This window comes from Capra hircus, chromosome 14 (assembly GCF_001704415.2).
Source record: "Capra hircus breed San Clemente chromosome 14, ASM170441v1, whole genome shotgun sequence".
In the NCBI taxonomy this organism is placed as follows: domain Eukaryota; kingdom Metazoa; phylum Chordata; class Mammalia; order Artiodactyla; family Bovidae; genus Capra; species Capra hircus.
The window spans coordinates 336,785-353,750 of record NC_030821.1 but is presented as its reverse complement, the minus strand read 5'-3'; the positions used below and the strand labels follow the sequence as shown (position 1 = coordinate 353,750).

The 16,966-nt window shown below is 50.4% G+C and overlaps 1 protein-coding gene across 1 annotated transcript in view; it reads right to left on the bottom strand.

The window, feature by feature from the left end:
* Window positions 1-16,966, bottom strand: part of SNTB1 (syntrophin beta 1) — a 243,162-nt gene that overhangs the window by 8,170 nt on the left and 218,026 nt on the right. Inside the window, exon 5 of the mRNA XM_018058133.1 lies at window positions 4,450-4,646. Within this exon, the coding sequence (XP_017913622.1) occupies window positions 4,450-4,646 (197 nt within the window). The remainder of the gene's footprint in view (window positions 1-4,449; window positions 4,647-16,966) is intronic.

Below are 16,966 nucleotides of genomic sequence, written 5' to 3'. Positions count from 1 at the left end.
TCCCTAACTCAGCCTCATAAGCCGGAGTTTCACCCTACCGCACTTGGGAAGCGTAGTACGAGAAGAGAGAAGAGCAGAGCTCACAGAGTGGGCACGTCCCAACCCGGCGCTTCCGAGGCAGGATCCAGCCCTTCCCTCCCGGCTTCTCCCGCTCCGCCTGGCGCGATGCGGAGGGGCGGGACAGGGACCCTGCAGGGAGCCGCTCCGGGTCGTAGTGGGGAGGGACACACAGGCTGTCTCTGCTCTCAGAGTGAGGAGGCTTGCAACTGGTTGAATTATATACTCTTTCCTTCCAAGGGCCGCAGCCATCCTTCACCGCGTACCTACGGGCTGACATTTCCCGAAGACGCCTTCTCCAACAGCCGGGAGTGCTGGGCGGAGGCCCTCGGCGGCTCCCGCGTTATCCTCTGGGGGCCTGGCCCTCCACCGCCCGCCTGCTTCGCGGACGACCAACCCGCAGCACGGAGGCGGCGCAGCGGAAGCGCTGGCTCCCCAGCTTTCTGTTTGTCTTAACGGAGTGTAACTGCGTTACCTTGCGTTACTTCTGCTGCGCAGTGAAGTGAGTCAGCTGTGCATGCGCTTGCCCCCAAGCCCCCCCCACCCCCCCGGTCGCTGCGGGGCGCGGAGCCGAGCTCCCTGCGCCGCACAGCGGGCTCTCAGCGGCTCCGCGGTGCACACGGCCGTGCGTGCGTCAGGGCCGCTCTCCGGGTCGTGTCCGCGCCCCCCGCCCCGGGCTGTGTCCACACGGACGCTCTCCACGTGCGTGTCCGTCCCTGCCCTGCGCGCGGGTTCATCTATACACGGCTTCCTGCCTTGACTTCATTTCTGACAGTGTTTAACGCTGCAGAATGTGGGCAACTGGGCTCTAAACATGGTTTTCCCTTTTCCTCTATCTTTGAACTTTGAAGCTACGCCACTGGATGGTCTAATTAACTGATCGTGATTCCTTTTCATTCAAACTGACCTAACGTGGTATTTGTGGCCTTTAGGTAATGGAATTGGTTATCTGAAGGCGCTCTTAATCTACACAGGATAAACTGAACGCATTATCAAGCTAACTGACGCTCTGATGAAAACGCCAGCCCCCCTCCCAGCTCCCTGCAGGCGTCTTTGCATCTGAAACTGGGCTGCAGTCATTTCTATAACTCTTCTCTCCCACCACTTGGCCGGCTAGCTCACTCAGCACAATTCTTTGTCGTTTTCCTTGGGCTGGTCGATCAACAGGCTCATTGTTTTTCTGTCAAAGTAGATTTCAGCTTATAGAGAGAAGAATTTTATGAAACGTGTACTGTAAACTAAACCAACCCCCTTTGGCCACTTTATTCTTTCCTAGAACACTCCTGATTGTTGCTAGGAGTCTGGACTGCTCTGCTATCATTCATACAACTTCAGGAAATTTCGTTTTCAGGTGACTTGAGCCTTTACCAACTCTCAGGTTCAAAACTCTCATTTTGCTCGCCATACAGAATATGTGTCAAAAATGAAACCTTCAGTGACACATCAAGAAACATTTTCAGAAATGCTGGAAAATATCGGGAGTGCTAACCATCTTCAGGGTAACTTTTTAAAGCAACTTTATTCACTTATTTCTGGCTGTGCTGAGTCTTCGGTGCCCTGCAGGCTTTTCTCCAGTTGCTTCTCCCTCTGGCCGCGTGGGGGCTTCTCACCGCGGGGCGTCTCTTGTTGCCGAGCACAGGCTCGCGGGCACCTGGGCCTTGGCGGGTGCAGCCCGGGGCTCAGGACTGTGGCCCCTGGACTCCAGGGCGCGGCTGAGGAGCTGCAGTGGATGGGCCCGCTTGCTCCTTGGCATATGGACTCTTCCGGGACCAGGGGTCGAACTCGTGTCTCCTGCACCTGCAGGTGGATTCTTCGCCACTGAGCCGCCAGGGAGGCCCCAGGACAGGCTTTAAAAGGCGTGATCCTCGCAGAGCTGCTGCACTAGGAATTCTACAAAATGTCTGGTTTCCTGTTTCACAGACGAGGGGACGTGGGGACCCGCTACAGGGCGACGTGTGTCCCAGCTTTAGTTCCTTTAAGTTCCTCTCACACGCTACTAAAGTAATGCTCAAAAGTCTCCAAGCCAGGCTTCAACAATACGTGAACTGTGAACTTCCAGATGTTCAAGCTGGTTTTAGAAAAGGCAGAAGAACCAGAGATCAAATTGCCAACATCCCCTGGATCATGGAAAAAGCAAGAGAGTTCCAGAAAAACATCTATTTCTGCTTTATTGACTATGCCAAAGCCTTTGACTGTGTGGATCACAATAAACTGTGAAAATTGTGAAAGAGATGGGAATACCAGACCACTTGACCTGCCTCTTGAGAAATCTGTATGCAGGTCATGAAGCAACAGTTAAAACCAGACATGGAACAACAGACTGGTTCCAAATTGGGAAAGAAGTATGTCAAGGCTGTATATTGTCACCCTGCTTATTTAACTTATATGCAGAGCACATCATGAGAAACGCTGGGCTGAATGAAGCACAAGCTGGAATCAAGATTGCCGGGAGAAATATCAATCACCTCAGATATGCAGATGACACCACCCTTATGGCAGAAAGTGAAGAGGAACTAAAAAGCCTTTGATGAATGTGAAAGAGGAGAGTGAAAAAGTTGGCTTAAAGCTCAACATTCAGAAAACGAAGATCATGGCATCTGGTCCCATCACTTCATGGGAAATAGATGGGGAAACAGTGGAAACAGTGTCAGACTTTATTTTTTGGGCTCCAAAATCACTGCAGATGGTGACTGCAGCCATGAAATTAAAAGACGCTTACTCCTTGGAAGGAAAGTTATGACCAACCTATATAGTATATTCAAAAGCAGAGACATTACTTTGCTGACTAAGGTCCGTCTAGTCAAGGCTATGGTTTTTCCTGTGGTCATGTATGGATGTAAGAGTTGGACTATAAAGAAAGCTGAGCACTGAAGAATTGATGCTTTTGAACTGTGGTATTGGAGAAGACTCTTGTGAGTCCCTTGGATTGCAAGGAGATCCAGCCAGTCCATCCTAAAGGAGACCAGTCCTAGGTGTTCATTGGAAGGACTGATGCTGAGGCTGAAACTTCAATACTTTGGCCACCTGATGCAAAGATCATTTGAAAAGACCCTGATGCTGGGAAAGATTGAGGGCAGGAGGAGAAGGGGATGACAGAGGATGAGATGGTTGGATGGCATCACCGACTCAATGGTCATGAGTTTGGGTAAACTCTGGGAGTTGGTGATGGACAGGGAGGCCTGGCGTGCTGCAGTCCCCGGGGTTGCACGGAGCCGAGCGACTGGACTGGAAGCCTTGCTCATTCAGCTGTGTGTCTTTGGCTTCACTGGACCCTCTTTGCTGCGTGCAGGCCTTCTCTAGTCGTGAGAGTGGGGGCCGCTCTCCAGCTTGGGTGGCGGGCGTCCCCTGCAGGGCTGCTCTTGTGGGGCGCAGGCTCCATGGCTCGCAGGCTTCTGAAGTTGCAGCTCACGGGCCCTGGAGCATGTGGGTTCAGTAGCTGTGGCACTCCGGCTTAGCTGCTTGACAGCATGTGGGATCTTCCCAGCACAGGGTTCAAACCCGTGTCTCATTGGCAGGTGGATTCTCACCCCTGTACCACCAGGAAAGTCCACCACGTGGCCCATCTTCTAGAATACTCTTGGGTGCGGAGGAAGCACTGCTCACAGAGTGGGCCACGGACCGGCAGCATCAGGACCACCTGCAACCTCACTAGATGCAAATTCTCAGGCCCCAGCCTAGAACTCTGAGCCAGAATCTCCAGGGATGAACATCTGAGTCTTCTGAGGGTAAAACTATAAACTCTGCTGTCGTTTCAGTGTGACTGAAGTCTGGAAGCACTATACATAAGAGGTCTTGTGGGAAAATCCTAGTTATGTAGGGCAGAGCTACACCATAGGGCTTTTGACCGTGCTGGAAATGCTCTGGACATGCACTGTCCAACGTGGCAGAAATGACAGCTGACTAGCCAAGTTACGCACTTTTCTGCAGGAAGATGAAATAAGAGTTTTCATAGTCAAACCTCTAGGCTGCATTTCAGCAGAGCATTACTAAATGTACTAGTAACGTCCAGTAAAAATCACTCATGAAGGTCCCTTTAATCTCCCATAATGTGCAGTTCTCTCCCATGTCACAGGAAGTCTGGCATCACTGTCCTTTTTTAGGCTTTTAAAAAAGTTTAATTAATTATTTTTTTTTATGGCTGAGCTGGGTGTTCATTGCTACTCTTGGGCTACTCTTGGGCTTTCTCTAGCTGTGGTGAGAGGGACCACTCTCTAGGCCCCGCTTTAGTAGGGCGTTACGAGTGCCTCAATTCAGAAGAATTTGAAGTTTATCTCCTCTGGAATTTAAGTAAGTACCCCAGAAGGAGCCCGTAATGGAACCTGTGCTGAGGCCGCGATGCCAGGGAGGGCGCGCCTCCCCAGAGGCTGTGGCGGCCCCAGCCCGGGCGCGCACCTGTGCTGATCTCCGCAGTGAGCTCCGCCGAGTCGTGGCACCCCTGCACTATGCTCCGCGTCCAGTGTGAGAGGTCCCTGCTGACCTCGGCCCTGAAGAGGTGCGTTTCGATCCCCTGCTGGGTGCCAGTTCGCGTTGCAAAAGACAGATCCACACCGGCCTGGGGTGAGCCTTTTCCTGGACCGGAGTGGACCAGCCTGTTGGGAAGAAGAGAGAAATGATCAAAACGGAAGCCACTGTATCCACCTGATACGGCACTGGAGAAACAGCTCCAGCTGGCGATCTGCCTGAATCGCTCTCACTCTTCTGGTCTGGAACCCGCAGACCCAGGGCGCCCTCGTGTCACGATGGCTTTCTGCCCCTTCTCACGCAGCTCCTCACCAGCGGTAGAGGGAATGGGAACTGGGCATCCGCTGGGCTATGCAGACACTGAGACAGGAAAGGAAGGTGCGGAAAGGACTGAGAGCAGTTTTAAATAGTGTGCAACCCCCCCGCCCCGCCACAGCGGTTACATACATGTGACCCAGGGCAAGCACAGCCGAGAAAGGAAATCTGTTGCTTTCTGAGCTGGATTTAGCGCCCATCCCCCACCCCCACCCCACATACCACTCTCCTTGCGCTCTGGAGCATGTGGCTGCAGAGAATGCACTTCTGCGTGTGCACCTCTCATGCACTCAGCCTCCAAATGCAAGCTGACAACCATGGGACTCAGCTAAAGAAGCAGCAATCTGCGTGTCTGTGTAAAGCTTGAAAAAGAGGGCTTCCTGGTGGTCCAGCGGTTAAGAATCCACCTTGCAGTGCACGGGACACCAATTCGATCCGTAGTCCAGGAAGATCCCATATGCCTCGGGGCACTGAGCCTGTGGACCACAGTCATGGAGGCCTAGAGCCCGTCCTCCACAAGAGAAGCCCCACAGCAGGAGCGTGAGCGTGGCAAGGAGAGAGCAGCTCCCACTCGCTGCAACTAGAGAGCGCCCCAGAGTAGCAGCGGAGCCCCAGCACAGCCAAAGTAAAAATGAGTCATTGAATAATAATTTTTGAAAAGCTTGAAGCAGCACAGTAACGCTGAACTTCTTCAAAGATGGAACAGAAGTGCACTTAATGGGAGATTAAAGTGATTTTCACTGGACACACTGAGTCTGGAACACACACCCAGCATAAAACGTGACTCCCACAGTCCATGCTTTCTAACAGGCCAGGGCAAACAAGGAAGCTCGGGTGCCGCCTTCTGAGCAGGGCTGGCCCCTCCTCTTCACTCGCCCCGTTTAAGCACTCGGATCTCTTATGCTTGCTCCTTCTCCTCCATGTCCAACCGCCTTTTGGGAGAGACTCTCGTGTCATTGATTTGCAGGAGAGCATGAGTACAATGTGGGAAATGTTCCTCGTCTCCAGGATATTGGCATCTTCAGCCTTTTCTTTCAATACAGAAAGAAACAGCTCATTGGTTGCTAGTGGAATTCCAGGTGTTATTCACTTGGTGGTTGGGAGAGTTATTTACTTAGGCAAAGGGCTTGTTGCCTCTAGGTTAAAAGTTGTACAGAAGAAATCCAAAAGCTTATTTTCTCTTGCAAGTTTAGATACTATAGACCAAAATTATCAGTGAAATGAAACCTACTGTAGCCCACTGAATTCCTAGTGACAAGCTCCTATAACTCTGAGAAGCTCTCTTTTACTTACAAAGTTGAAATTCAGTGGGAGGGGTGGTTTGCAACGCTGACTGGAAGAAAAAGGTTAATTGAAAAAGACTTTTGATTATACAGTTCTTTGAAGACAGAGAAACAGAGGATAACAAGTGTTGGCAAGAAAGTGGAGAAAGGGGAATCCTTGCACACTGTTTGTGTTTATGTAAATTCGTGCAGCCACTACGGAAAAGAGCATGGAGGTCCCTCAAAATATTAAACTCAGCACTACCAAAGGGCCCAGCAATGCCACGTCTGAGAAGATATCTGAAGGAAGCAAGATCAGTATCTGAAAGAAGTATCTGCGCCCCTAAGTTCACCCCAGCACTATTTATAATCACCAAGCCACCGGAGCAACCTGAGTGCCCGTATGTGGACAAATCAATGAGGAAGATACGATGCATACGTTCATAACGCAGTGTTATTCTGCCTTAAACAAAAAAGGAAGTTCTGCCATCTGCAACCTTATGGGTGAATCTGAAAGCATTACGCCAACTCAAATAAGCCAGACAGAGAAAGAGATGCTGTACGACATCACTTATGTGAAATCTTGGAAAAAAAAAACCAAAAACGGTCAAGCTTACTGAAGCAGAGAGCAGAATTGTTATTGCCGAGGGCTCTCCGCCTTCGCCAGCCAGGAGAAATTCAGCTGGCAAGGATTCAGGCACGGCTTTACTCGGGTCCTCGCTGCAGCCGCGGGGAGCGAGAGGAAAGAGGTCCCCTTGCTCACTTGCTCCCCAGCAGGTAAACCCTGGCTGGGAGAGGGGACGGTGGCGTCCCAGGCTGCGCGGGTCGTGGCTTCGGCTCCGCCCGCCTCAGTGGCGCTGTGAGCAGCCGCGGGCTCAGTGGCCTGGCTTTCAGCCAGGCTCCCAAAGGTGGCAGTTGGGTTTTTGACCTCTTTGTATGGGGGTCCAGAATTTGCCCCAACTGTGCGTGCACTCCGCTATTTTCAGTCCCACAGTTCCTTTGCATTTTGTCACTCGAGGGGAATTTTGTCCAGAAGCACCCACTGCCGCTCCCGCAGCGAAGCGCCCAGGTCCCCGCCCGCCTTTGACGCTTGCTGCTGAGGCTGGGAGAAATGGGGTCACGCTGGTCAAAGGCTGCAGATTTTTAGTTGTGAGGTGAATTTGTTCTGAGGATCCATGAATAGCATGGGGATAATACTGTAGACTTGAAATTTGCTAAAAAATACAATTTGAAAAAAAAAAAAGGTAATGATGTGAGGTGATGGATGTATTAACTTGATTGCGGTAACCATTTCATAATGGGTACGGACAGGAAATCATCACGGTATACATTAATTTGCCAGTTTTGTCTCAACAAGGACTATAAGAGAATCCCCCTGCAGGTCGCTGAGAGGAGTCCGGGACGCTGTGACGGGGACTCTGCTGACACAGCTCCTCCCCACCCGCCCCAGGGATTTCACGTGTAGAGACGAGTGTCCAGCAAATCGGAGGAAGGAGAGCGCCGGGGACCGAGAGTGACTGAGAAGCTGCCCGAGGCTTCATCGTCTGGGGAAGAGTAAATAAAAAGAGAGCATTTCTCAAAAGTCTAATAGAGACTTTAAAGGGCCTGAGGACCCGGTAAAAATTCATGAAGAAGCAGCATGTAGGGAAAACACAAATTCACACTGCTTTCTTAGTTGCTCCGCAGTGTTTTTCTACTCAAAGGTGTTTACATTTCAGTCATCTCAAGAAATCTATCCGGGACTTCCCTGGCCATCCAATGGTGAAGAAGGACTCTGCGCTTCTAAAGCAAGGGGTGCGGGTCCCCTGGTCAGAGAACTAAGATCCCACCTGCTGTGCAGCGAGGTCAAAAAAATAAAGTTAAAAAAACACCACCACCTAAAGATGGAAGTAAAATGAATGAAATAAAGAGAAATATATCTAGTGCTTCCTTTTTAAAATCTTAAAATCTGTGTCAGTTGGACGTGGCTGGCAGGCTGCCTGGTAAGCTGAACAGGGACGCAGGTTTGGGAGGAATGATCACCTGCGTCGGGACCCTCTTCTGCCATTTAAGGTAAACGTTCTAAGAGTCAGCACTTCCTCAAGCAGGGCTGTAAAGGTGGAATGAAGGGTCTGTGTGTGGCACCCACTACAACACCTAGCTCTGGCTTGTGCTCAATAAATCCTTCCATCCCTCGCCCCTGGCCTCAGTCTCCTTATTTATTTTTTATTTATTTTTATTTTTTATTTTTTTAAATTTTAAAATCTTTAATTCTTACACTCCTTATTTAAAAAATGTAGTTCTTGCCTAGTGCGCATACTGGTAACAAAAGGACACTCCTTCCAGATGAAAATCGAATGAGCTGCGTCAGGTATGGACGCAAGGCGCGTGGGAACACATCCTGAGGATGGGGAACAGCACAGACCTAACAAGTTACTTGTAAATGTGTGTGAATGTGGGGAAATGCGCCTGTACTCCCTGAGACTCTTGATAAGCAGGGCTTCCCGGCTGGCTCAGTGGCAAAGAACCCACCTGCCAATGCAGGAAGCACAGGAGACCTGGGTCTGACCCCTGGGTCGGGAAGAGCCCCTGGAGGAGGAAATGGCAGCCCACTCCTGCCTTTTTGCCTGGAAAATCCCATGGACAGAGGAGCCTGGCGGGCTGCAGTCCATGGGGTCGCAGAGTCGGACAGGACTGAGCGGCTGAGCCTAGGTATGCCATTCAATGGGCCTCCCTGGTGGCTCAGCTGGTAAGGAATCCGCCTGCCGTGCAGGAGACCTGGGTCCCATCCCTGGGTCGGGAAGAGCCCCTGGAGGAGGAAATGGCAGCCCGCTCCAATGTTCTGACCTGGAGAATTCCAGGGACTGTACAGTCCATGGGGTGGCAAAGAGTCTGACAGGACCGAGCGATTCTAAACTTACTTACTGCGCAATTCAGTGATATGAAACAGGAGCTTGCAAACAAAGCCATTACAATGTCAAGCAATTTTGTGGGTGGTTTTATTTCTACTTATTTTTTAAAAGTTCTTAAAAATTTCTCTAAGCAATATATAGCACAAAATGTAAAGATTAGTTTTACAAGGCGATGGGACTAAAACGAACCCAAATCTTTCACTTTAATGTTTAGGATCAGGACTTCCACGGCACTGAAAAATATATAATTCTGACTCAGTGCAGAATACATGTTTTGACTGTTTAATGTTGGTGGCAATCCCGCGTCGGAATGAAGTCATCCGCGCCGCCTTGCGTGGTTCCTGTCTTGCTCGTCTAAGCTGTCATGTCTGGCTCCTGTTACCTGACATCCGCAGGCCGAGAAATGGCCTTACTCGGGACGAAGCTAACCGGTCCAGGTGGGGTGACACCTGCACTGTGACCTCATGAACGTGCACCTACTGGCCGCCGGCAGATGAGACGGGAGAGAGCTGAGACCTGCGGGCGGAGGTTTCGGGGTCCTTCTGGGTCCCGGGGTGCCCTGAGGGGCCTTCAAGGAGCCCTCTCCCTCTCCTTCCAACTGAGCATCAGAAACCACTGAGAACAGAGTCTGGAGAAGACAGACTGAGGAACGGGAAGGAGGCAGGAGGCAGGCACACGCATCCGCAGCGTCTGGGCACCGGCCAGCGGCCCGCGGGGATGGCGCGCTCTCGCGGGGGGGGGGGGGGGGGGGGGGGGGGGGGGGGGGGGGCGGGGGGCGCGCTCTCGCGGGGATGGGCGCGCTCTCGCGGGGGTGGGCGCGCTCTCGCGGGGCTGGGCGCGCTCTCGCGGGATGGACGCGCTCTCGCGGGGATGGGCGCGCTCTCGCGGGGATGGACGCGCTCTCGCGGGGATGGGCGCGCTCTCGCGGGATGGACGCGCTCTCGCGGGATGGACGCGCTCTCGCGGGGGTGGGCGCGCTCTCGCGGGGATGGCGCGCTCTCGCGGGGGTGGGCGCGCTCTCGCGGGGGTGGGCGCGCTCTCGCGGGGATGGGCGCGCCTTCACGGGGTGGGCGCGCTCTCCCTCGGGCGGCCAGCGGCTCAAGGGGACGGAAGCGCTCTAGCCTTGAGGTCTCGGACCTCCGCGGATCTCGGCCGACGTGTGAGAGCCACGCTTGGAGCAGATGACTTTCTTCCTGGGATCGAAGGTGAGCTGAGCCTGCAGGGGCTGGAGCCCGCGGGACCTCCTGGGCTTCTCTGTGTGGGAGGTCCACTGCTCAGGTGTTCACGCTGACAGGTCCGGGTAAAGGAAGGTGCTGGGGGAAGCAGCTTACTACTGACAGCTCAGCAGTCTGCTGGTACTCCAGAGCCAGGTGGGTGCCCGTTCTCTGGACTCCACGCGTATCACCAATCCACTGCCTCAGAGCAGGGACTTTTTTTTTTTTTTTTTGCTGCATGGTGGGTGGGATCTTAGTCCTCAGACCAGGGATTGAACCTGAGGTCCCTGCGTTGAACATGCAGAGCCTTAACCACTGGACTGCCCCCACCCTACGGCTTCCAGATGACCACCTCACCTCTGATGTCCTTCAAGGTAGCAGGCTTGTCCCATCTCTCGTGGTTTCCCTAGTGTCTAGTATCCCACCTGACTTACCGTCAGAGTTCAACACCTACTGGCTGAGTAACTGCATGGACGCAAGGTTTTCAAGATGTTTTTGAAACGTGAATTCAAGTGGACAATGAAAACTACGCATGCGCACACACACATGTGACCTATTTTTGAACTCCTTTTAAATGTGGGGCCACTGAAAAGTTTTTAATGGGCTCTTCACTTGCTGACTGCATTTGGGAACACATTACAGTAACCAGATTCGGGATACTATGTACCGAGTAAATGTCAGCTGGACATTAAGTTTTTAAAAGTCATCACTTGGACATTGGAAAAGGTAGGGCTAAGGATAGAATCTGTTGGCCTGACTTTCCCCATCCTGCTAGGAATGGTCTTTTTATATCCCTCCCAAGATTCTTTCCAAACATCTTTCCTGATCTGTAGTCCCGGGGGAAGACTCTGAAATAGCTATTATTTATCTTTCAATTATTTTACATTTTAAGTTATTTGTGTATCCTTAAAAATATGACCATGTTTTTCTTATCTGCAGCTGGGACTAAACTATAGCAACCTAGAAAATGCTGTCTCCCTAGAGAAGATAACTTTCTTACCCAACGAAAAAAAGAAATACTGGTACCCTGGGACAAGTTTTCAAGCTGCAGTTTACACTCAATTTCTAAGTTTTCTCTGAAACGGCTTGAGAAGCCCAAGGACATGTTTTGTTCCTGGTTACAAAATTCAGATACACATTCCCATGGTTGGAAGCAAAGCCACCAACTCCAGCAAGAGTTTACACTCCCATGAGTGAGTGTAAAAGTGCAGGTAAGTGAAGAAATGAATAGGACGATATAATGTGAAACAGCAGGGCAACAGAATAAAGCCATCAGAGCAGAGAAGCAGACACAATCTTGGCTCTCAGCCAACTGTGTGACCTTGACAAATTTCCTTAAAAAAAAAAAAAAAATTTGGCTGCCTCTGGTCTTAGCTGTGGCATGTAAAATCTTTTCCTGCAGCTCACGGGCTCAGCTGCTCCCCAGCATGTAGGATGTTAGTTCCTGGACCAGGGATCGAACCCATGTCCCCTGCATTGCAAGGTGGATTCTTAACCACTGGACCACCAGGAAGGTCCCTTGAAAAGTTTCTTAAACTCTCCATGCCTCGGGATCTTCAAATGCAATCTGGGATGGATCAGCCGTATGTTAGGATGAACTGAGTTTCAGGAATACTGAATGAAACAGTATCTGGCACAGAATATACTGTAAGAGTTGTTATTGTAATTAATTTGAGCTGGGTAGGACTTTTTATTTGATTATCCCCTGTTGCACATTTAGCACCTAGAACAATTCCAGGCACATGGAAGACACTCAGCAAGTATTTGTTAAATGAATGACTGAATGAACAACTGGAACATGAAGAGGACTCTTTTCTAAGAGGTTTGATTAATTACTGCCAGAGGAACCACAGATCAAATTGCTAACACCGCTGGATCATCGGAAAAGCAAGAGAGTTCCAGAAAAACATCTATTTCTGCTTGACTGTGCCAAAGCCTTTGACTGTGTGGATCACAATAAACTGTGGAAAATTCTGAGAGAGATGGGAATACCGGACCACCTGACCTGCCTCTTGAGAAACCTGTATGCAGGTCAGGAAGCAACAGTTAGAACAGGACATGGAACAACAGACTGGTTCCAAACAGGAAAAGGAGTACATCAAGGCTATATATTGTCACCCTGCTTATTTAACTTATGTGCAGAGTACATCATGAGAAACGCTGGGCTGGAAGAAGCACAAGCTGGAATCAAGTTTGCCAGGAGAAATATCAATAACCTCAGATGTGCAGATGACACCACCCTTATGGCAGAAAGTGAAGAAGAACTAAAGAGCCTCTTGATGAATGTGAAAGAGGAGAGTGAAAAAGTTGGCTTAAAGCTCAACATTCAGAAAACTAAGATCATGGCATCCGGTCCCATCACTTCATGGGAAATAGATGGGGAAACAGTGGAAACAGTGGCAGACTTTATTTTTTTGGGCTCCAAAATCACTGCAGATGGTGATTGCAGCCATGAAATTAAAAGGCGCTCACTCCTTGGAAGAAAAGTTATGACCAACCTAGATAGTATATTCAAAAGCAGAGACATTACTTTGCCAACTAAGGTGAAGCCTTCTAGTGAAGGCTATGGTTTTTCCTGTGGTCATGTATGGATGTGAGAGTTGGACTGTGAAGAAAGCTGAAGAATTGATGCTTTTGAACTGTGGTGTTGGAGAAGACTCTTGAGAGTCCCTTGGACTGCAAGGAGATCCAACCAGTCCATGCTAAAGGAGACCAGTCTTGGGTGTTCATTGGAAGGACTGATGCTGAAGCTGAAACTCCAATACTTTGACCACCTGATGTGAAGAGCTGACTCATTAGAAAGACCCTGATGCTAGGAGGGATTGGGGGCAGGAGGAGAAGGGGACGACAGAGGATGAGATGGTTGGATGGCATCACCAACTCAATGGACATGGGTTTGGGTAAACTCTGGGAGTTGGTGATGGACAGGGAGGCCTGGCATGCTGCAGTCCACAGGGTCACAAAGAGTTGGATACGACTGAGTGACTGAACTGAACTGAGATATTATGACTTGTCTTCCACTTTCTGTCCCTCAACCGTACCAAAGAGTAGTTATAGTTCAATCCAGAGAACTTGGATTTGCATCCACTAAATTCTAATTTCCAGATTAATTCATCCTGAAAAAAAATGATCTTGAAAGTTAGCTGGGATCGAATGTTGTATGCGATTAGCCTAACATCCATCTCCTGTTTCTGCTTCCAAATCCATCTTTAGCAACTAGTGCTTTCACTGGTGGCTCACGGATAAAGACTCTACCTGCTGACATAGGAGATGCAGGTTCAATCCCTGGGTTGGGAAGATCCCCTGGGGGAGGAAATGGCAACCCACGCCAGTATTCTTGCTTGGAAAATTCCACGGACAGAGGAGTCTGGTGGGCTACAATCCCTGGGGTTGCAGAGTCGGACACACCTGAGCACACACGCACTACTATCAAAGTAAAGGGGTGTCTAACCCATCTGTCTTCTTATAAGACAAAAAGAGGATGGAATGTTTTAAAATTATGTCCTATGCCCAAAGCACTGGACACCAGGAGGCTCAAAGAGGTTGTGTGATAAGCCCCGTTTCAAGTCAAATTCTCTGTCTGAGATTTTGGAAGCTTGGCAGTAGAAGTAGCCGTCCCTGTGGGGGCCAGCCAACAACTGAGGTGATGTGAGGCTGCATATCGTTTCTTGATCCTCAGACAGGCCCCTTTTGTCTGATTAGTTTCAAGAAAAACAGAAAACCCTACTTCACAAGGGATGCTTATGCACTAGTTTAATTCCGGTAAGGCGTTAGAGAATGTCGCATAAAATATTTCATTAAAAACGTTTTTATTAATATCCTTAATTAAATCCAAAACAGTTGCAGCACACAGATTCAGCCAAATTAGTAAAATTGCAGGTTAGGTAACTGGGTTGCTAAGCAATATTACACCCTCATTTTCCTTAATTGCTGTAATTAGTATCTCCATGCATGTGCCACAGTGCAAGCCACAGAAAAAGGAAGAAAGGAGGAGGAAGGAAGAGCAACTGGCCAGACCCCTTCAATGGTTCTGGGGCTCCTCTTGAATTCTTTGTTATATCAGCTGGCTACCCTTACTTGGGGCCCAACAGGCAACAGTCTCCAGGGAAGACGTGAAGGGGCAGAATCCCTAACAAGCCCCGAACCATCAGACAGGAGGGGCTGCCCAAGAACGAGCCTGCTGTCCCTCGGCCACGAGTCACTGAGCTCCTTCCTCACTGCACCTCCTAAACTTCTTCCGTCTGAATATGGTGGCTGAGCAGTCAGGCCAGGCCCCGTCTCTCAGAAGGGGACATCATTAGGGATACTGAGAGTGAGCCGAGACCCGTTAAACAGAGGGGAGTAAGCAGCGAAGCAGACTGGGGCCCAGCTCCGCCCAAGGCCCATCCAGCTACACTCTCAGAGCCACGTGACCGTCTGCCACGCGTGCCCCGCAGCAGCACTCAGGACCAGCTTCTTGCTGTGAAGCAAGGTGTCCCAGGCCCCTGTTTCCATCTCACACTTCCTCATCTCTGCAAACAAACCCACACCTCCTCCTTGGCCCCGTCCTTACAGCTCAGTGGCTACAAGTCCTTGGTAAATGCAGTATCACGGGTGGGGTCAGACAGGCCCGATTCCTTTTCAGCCATTCATGCATTAATGCCAATTACTTTATCCAATAGCAGCAACTGCTGGCATTTATCCATCACTTCTTATGTCTGTTACACGCTGAATGCTTACACTCACTGTAAGAGCAGTTGAGAAGTCCATCTTCTCAGTAACTGGAAGAGCAGAAGTTACTGCTTCCCGTAGGTGAGGAGACTTCGATCCGGAGAAACTGATATTAATGCTTTGCCTCATTGCAAGCAGAAGTCTCAGAATCTGACTGCTGGTTTGTCTGATTCCAAAGTCCATGAATCTCCTCGCTCCGCTAATCCCCGGCCACGTCTGAAGGGCTCCCGCACCGGCTCGAGTGAGGGCAGGGGCAGCCCCAGACACGCGGAGACGCACGCGGCGGACGGAGTGAGGGCCAACCGCACACTTCTCGGTCTGACACAACAGGGGTTCGCGGGCACGTGGCTGCTTCTGCGCCGCCCGAGGGGAAGCCTGTGGAACATGCCCGCGCCCTCCACGAGAGAGGGGCCTCCCAGGCTTCGAGTGAAAACCGCAGGCTGACTAGACTTTAAAGTCTGACAGATGCAACTGGCCAGCCTTTCCCAGTGGAAAGCATTCCTAAAACGTCTGCGCCCGCCTGAGGTGGCAGCTACTTTGCACTGCGAAACAGGTTAGCTCCTAAAGCACGAAAGATTCCCCGACACGTTTAGTACCGACGCTGCGTCTCTGGCTCCCGAGTGACGTCAGAGGGAGCAGAGCGACAGGTCAGGAAACTGGGTTGAGAGCAGCATCATTCTTTCTACAAGCTCTGTGCTTCCGAACTTTTCCCCAACCCCTGCGGCTGGGTGGGCAGAATTCTGGGGTTATACTTCTTCTAGAATTCCAGAAACACTGCAACCTTAATCCTGGTTCTCTGTAGACCTATCTCACTTGCCAAAGATGACGACTGGCAAAAGACCAACACACTCTGAATGCACAAGGACACCTTTCTTTTTTTAATGTTCAGCAACATCAAATAAGCTTTGGCTAAGCAAAAAAAAAGAAAATGCTTTCCCGCCTCATAAAAAGCCGAGGGATGAGAGTAGCTGCTATGAGCAGCACCATCAGGGCACAGAGAAACCACGGAATGCTGTCAGTGGAAGAACTGACTGCCTGGAAACTTCTCTGTGGCAGCTGACACCAAGACCACTGTGAGCATTTCTAGTGCCTCTGCCTTGACACAATCACATTTTCATCTTCCAGAAAAATATAAATTTGATATGCCTGGAACCTGCACTGCCCCTCAAAAAAAAAAAGAACCACAAACAAATCAGCAAGTCAACTGTGAAATGTCTGAGCTGAGGAATGATTTTAGAAGAAACCTGTTTCCTACTGGCTACACTCCCAGACAGTTCTGCAAGAAAAAAGAGCCTCTTTTTTTTCTGGAAAGATGCTTTCCAGGACTGCTAAGATGAAGGCTCAAGGACCGACAGCAGCCAGTCTTGCTGTGTGCATCATGTTAAATAAGGCCATCCTGGAGTCAGTGCAATGGGTTGAGTTCTGCCCCAGCCGTCAGTTCATACAGGGAGGCTCCAATCTACAGTGTAATTGTATTTAGAGACAGAACCGAGGTCATTAAGGTTAAATGAGGTCACAAGGGTGGGGCCCTGCTCTGATGGGATTAGCGTCCTTGTAAGAAGAGACCCCATAGAGCTCGAGTTTTCTCTCAGGGACACAAGGAAGTCATGCAGCCATGCACAGCAAGATGACAGCGTCTACAAATCAAGAGAGCTCTGAGGACTTGCCTGGTGGCCTAGTGATTGGGACTCTGTTCCCAACGCAGGGGCATGGGTCTGATCCCTGGCCAGGGAACTAAGATCCTGATGCAGCACACACATACACACAAAACAGAGTTCTCACCAGAAACAAACCACACTGCTACCCTGATCTTAGACCTCCAGCTGCCAGAATTGTGAGAACTGATTACCGATCTGTGGTATTTTGCGGTGGCTGTGTGTCAGGGGTTATGCCGAACAAGTCTGTACTTGAGTCACTGCTGTGTAGCAGCATCCCGTGTCCTGGAGGATCCACTGATGGGGCACTGCAGTCATTCGGAGGAAGCTGAGGTGAGGGCAAAGGACCGGTGGAAAAAGCCTATAGGATGGAAGAGCAGGGCAGCCGTATGCACATCCCG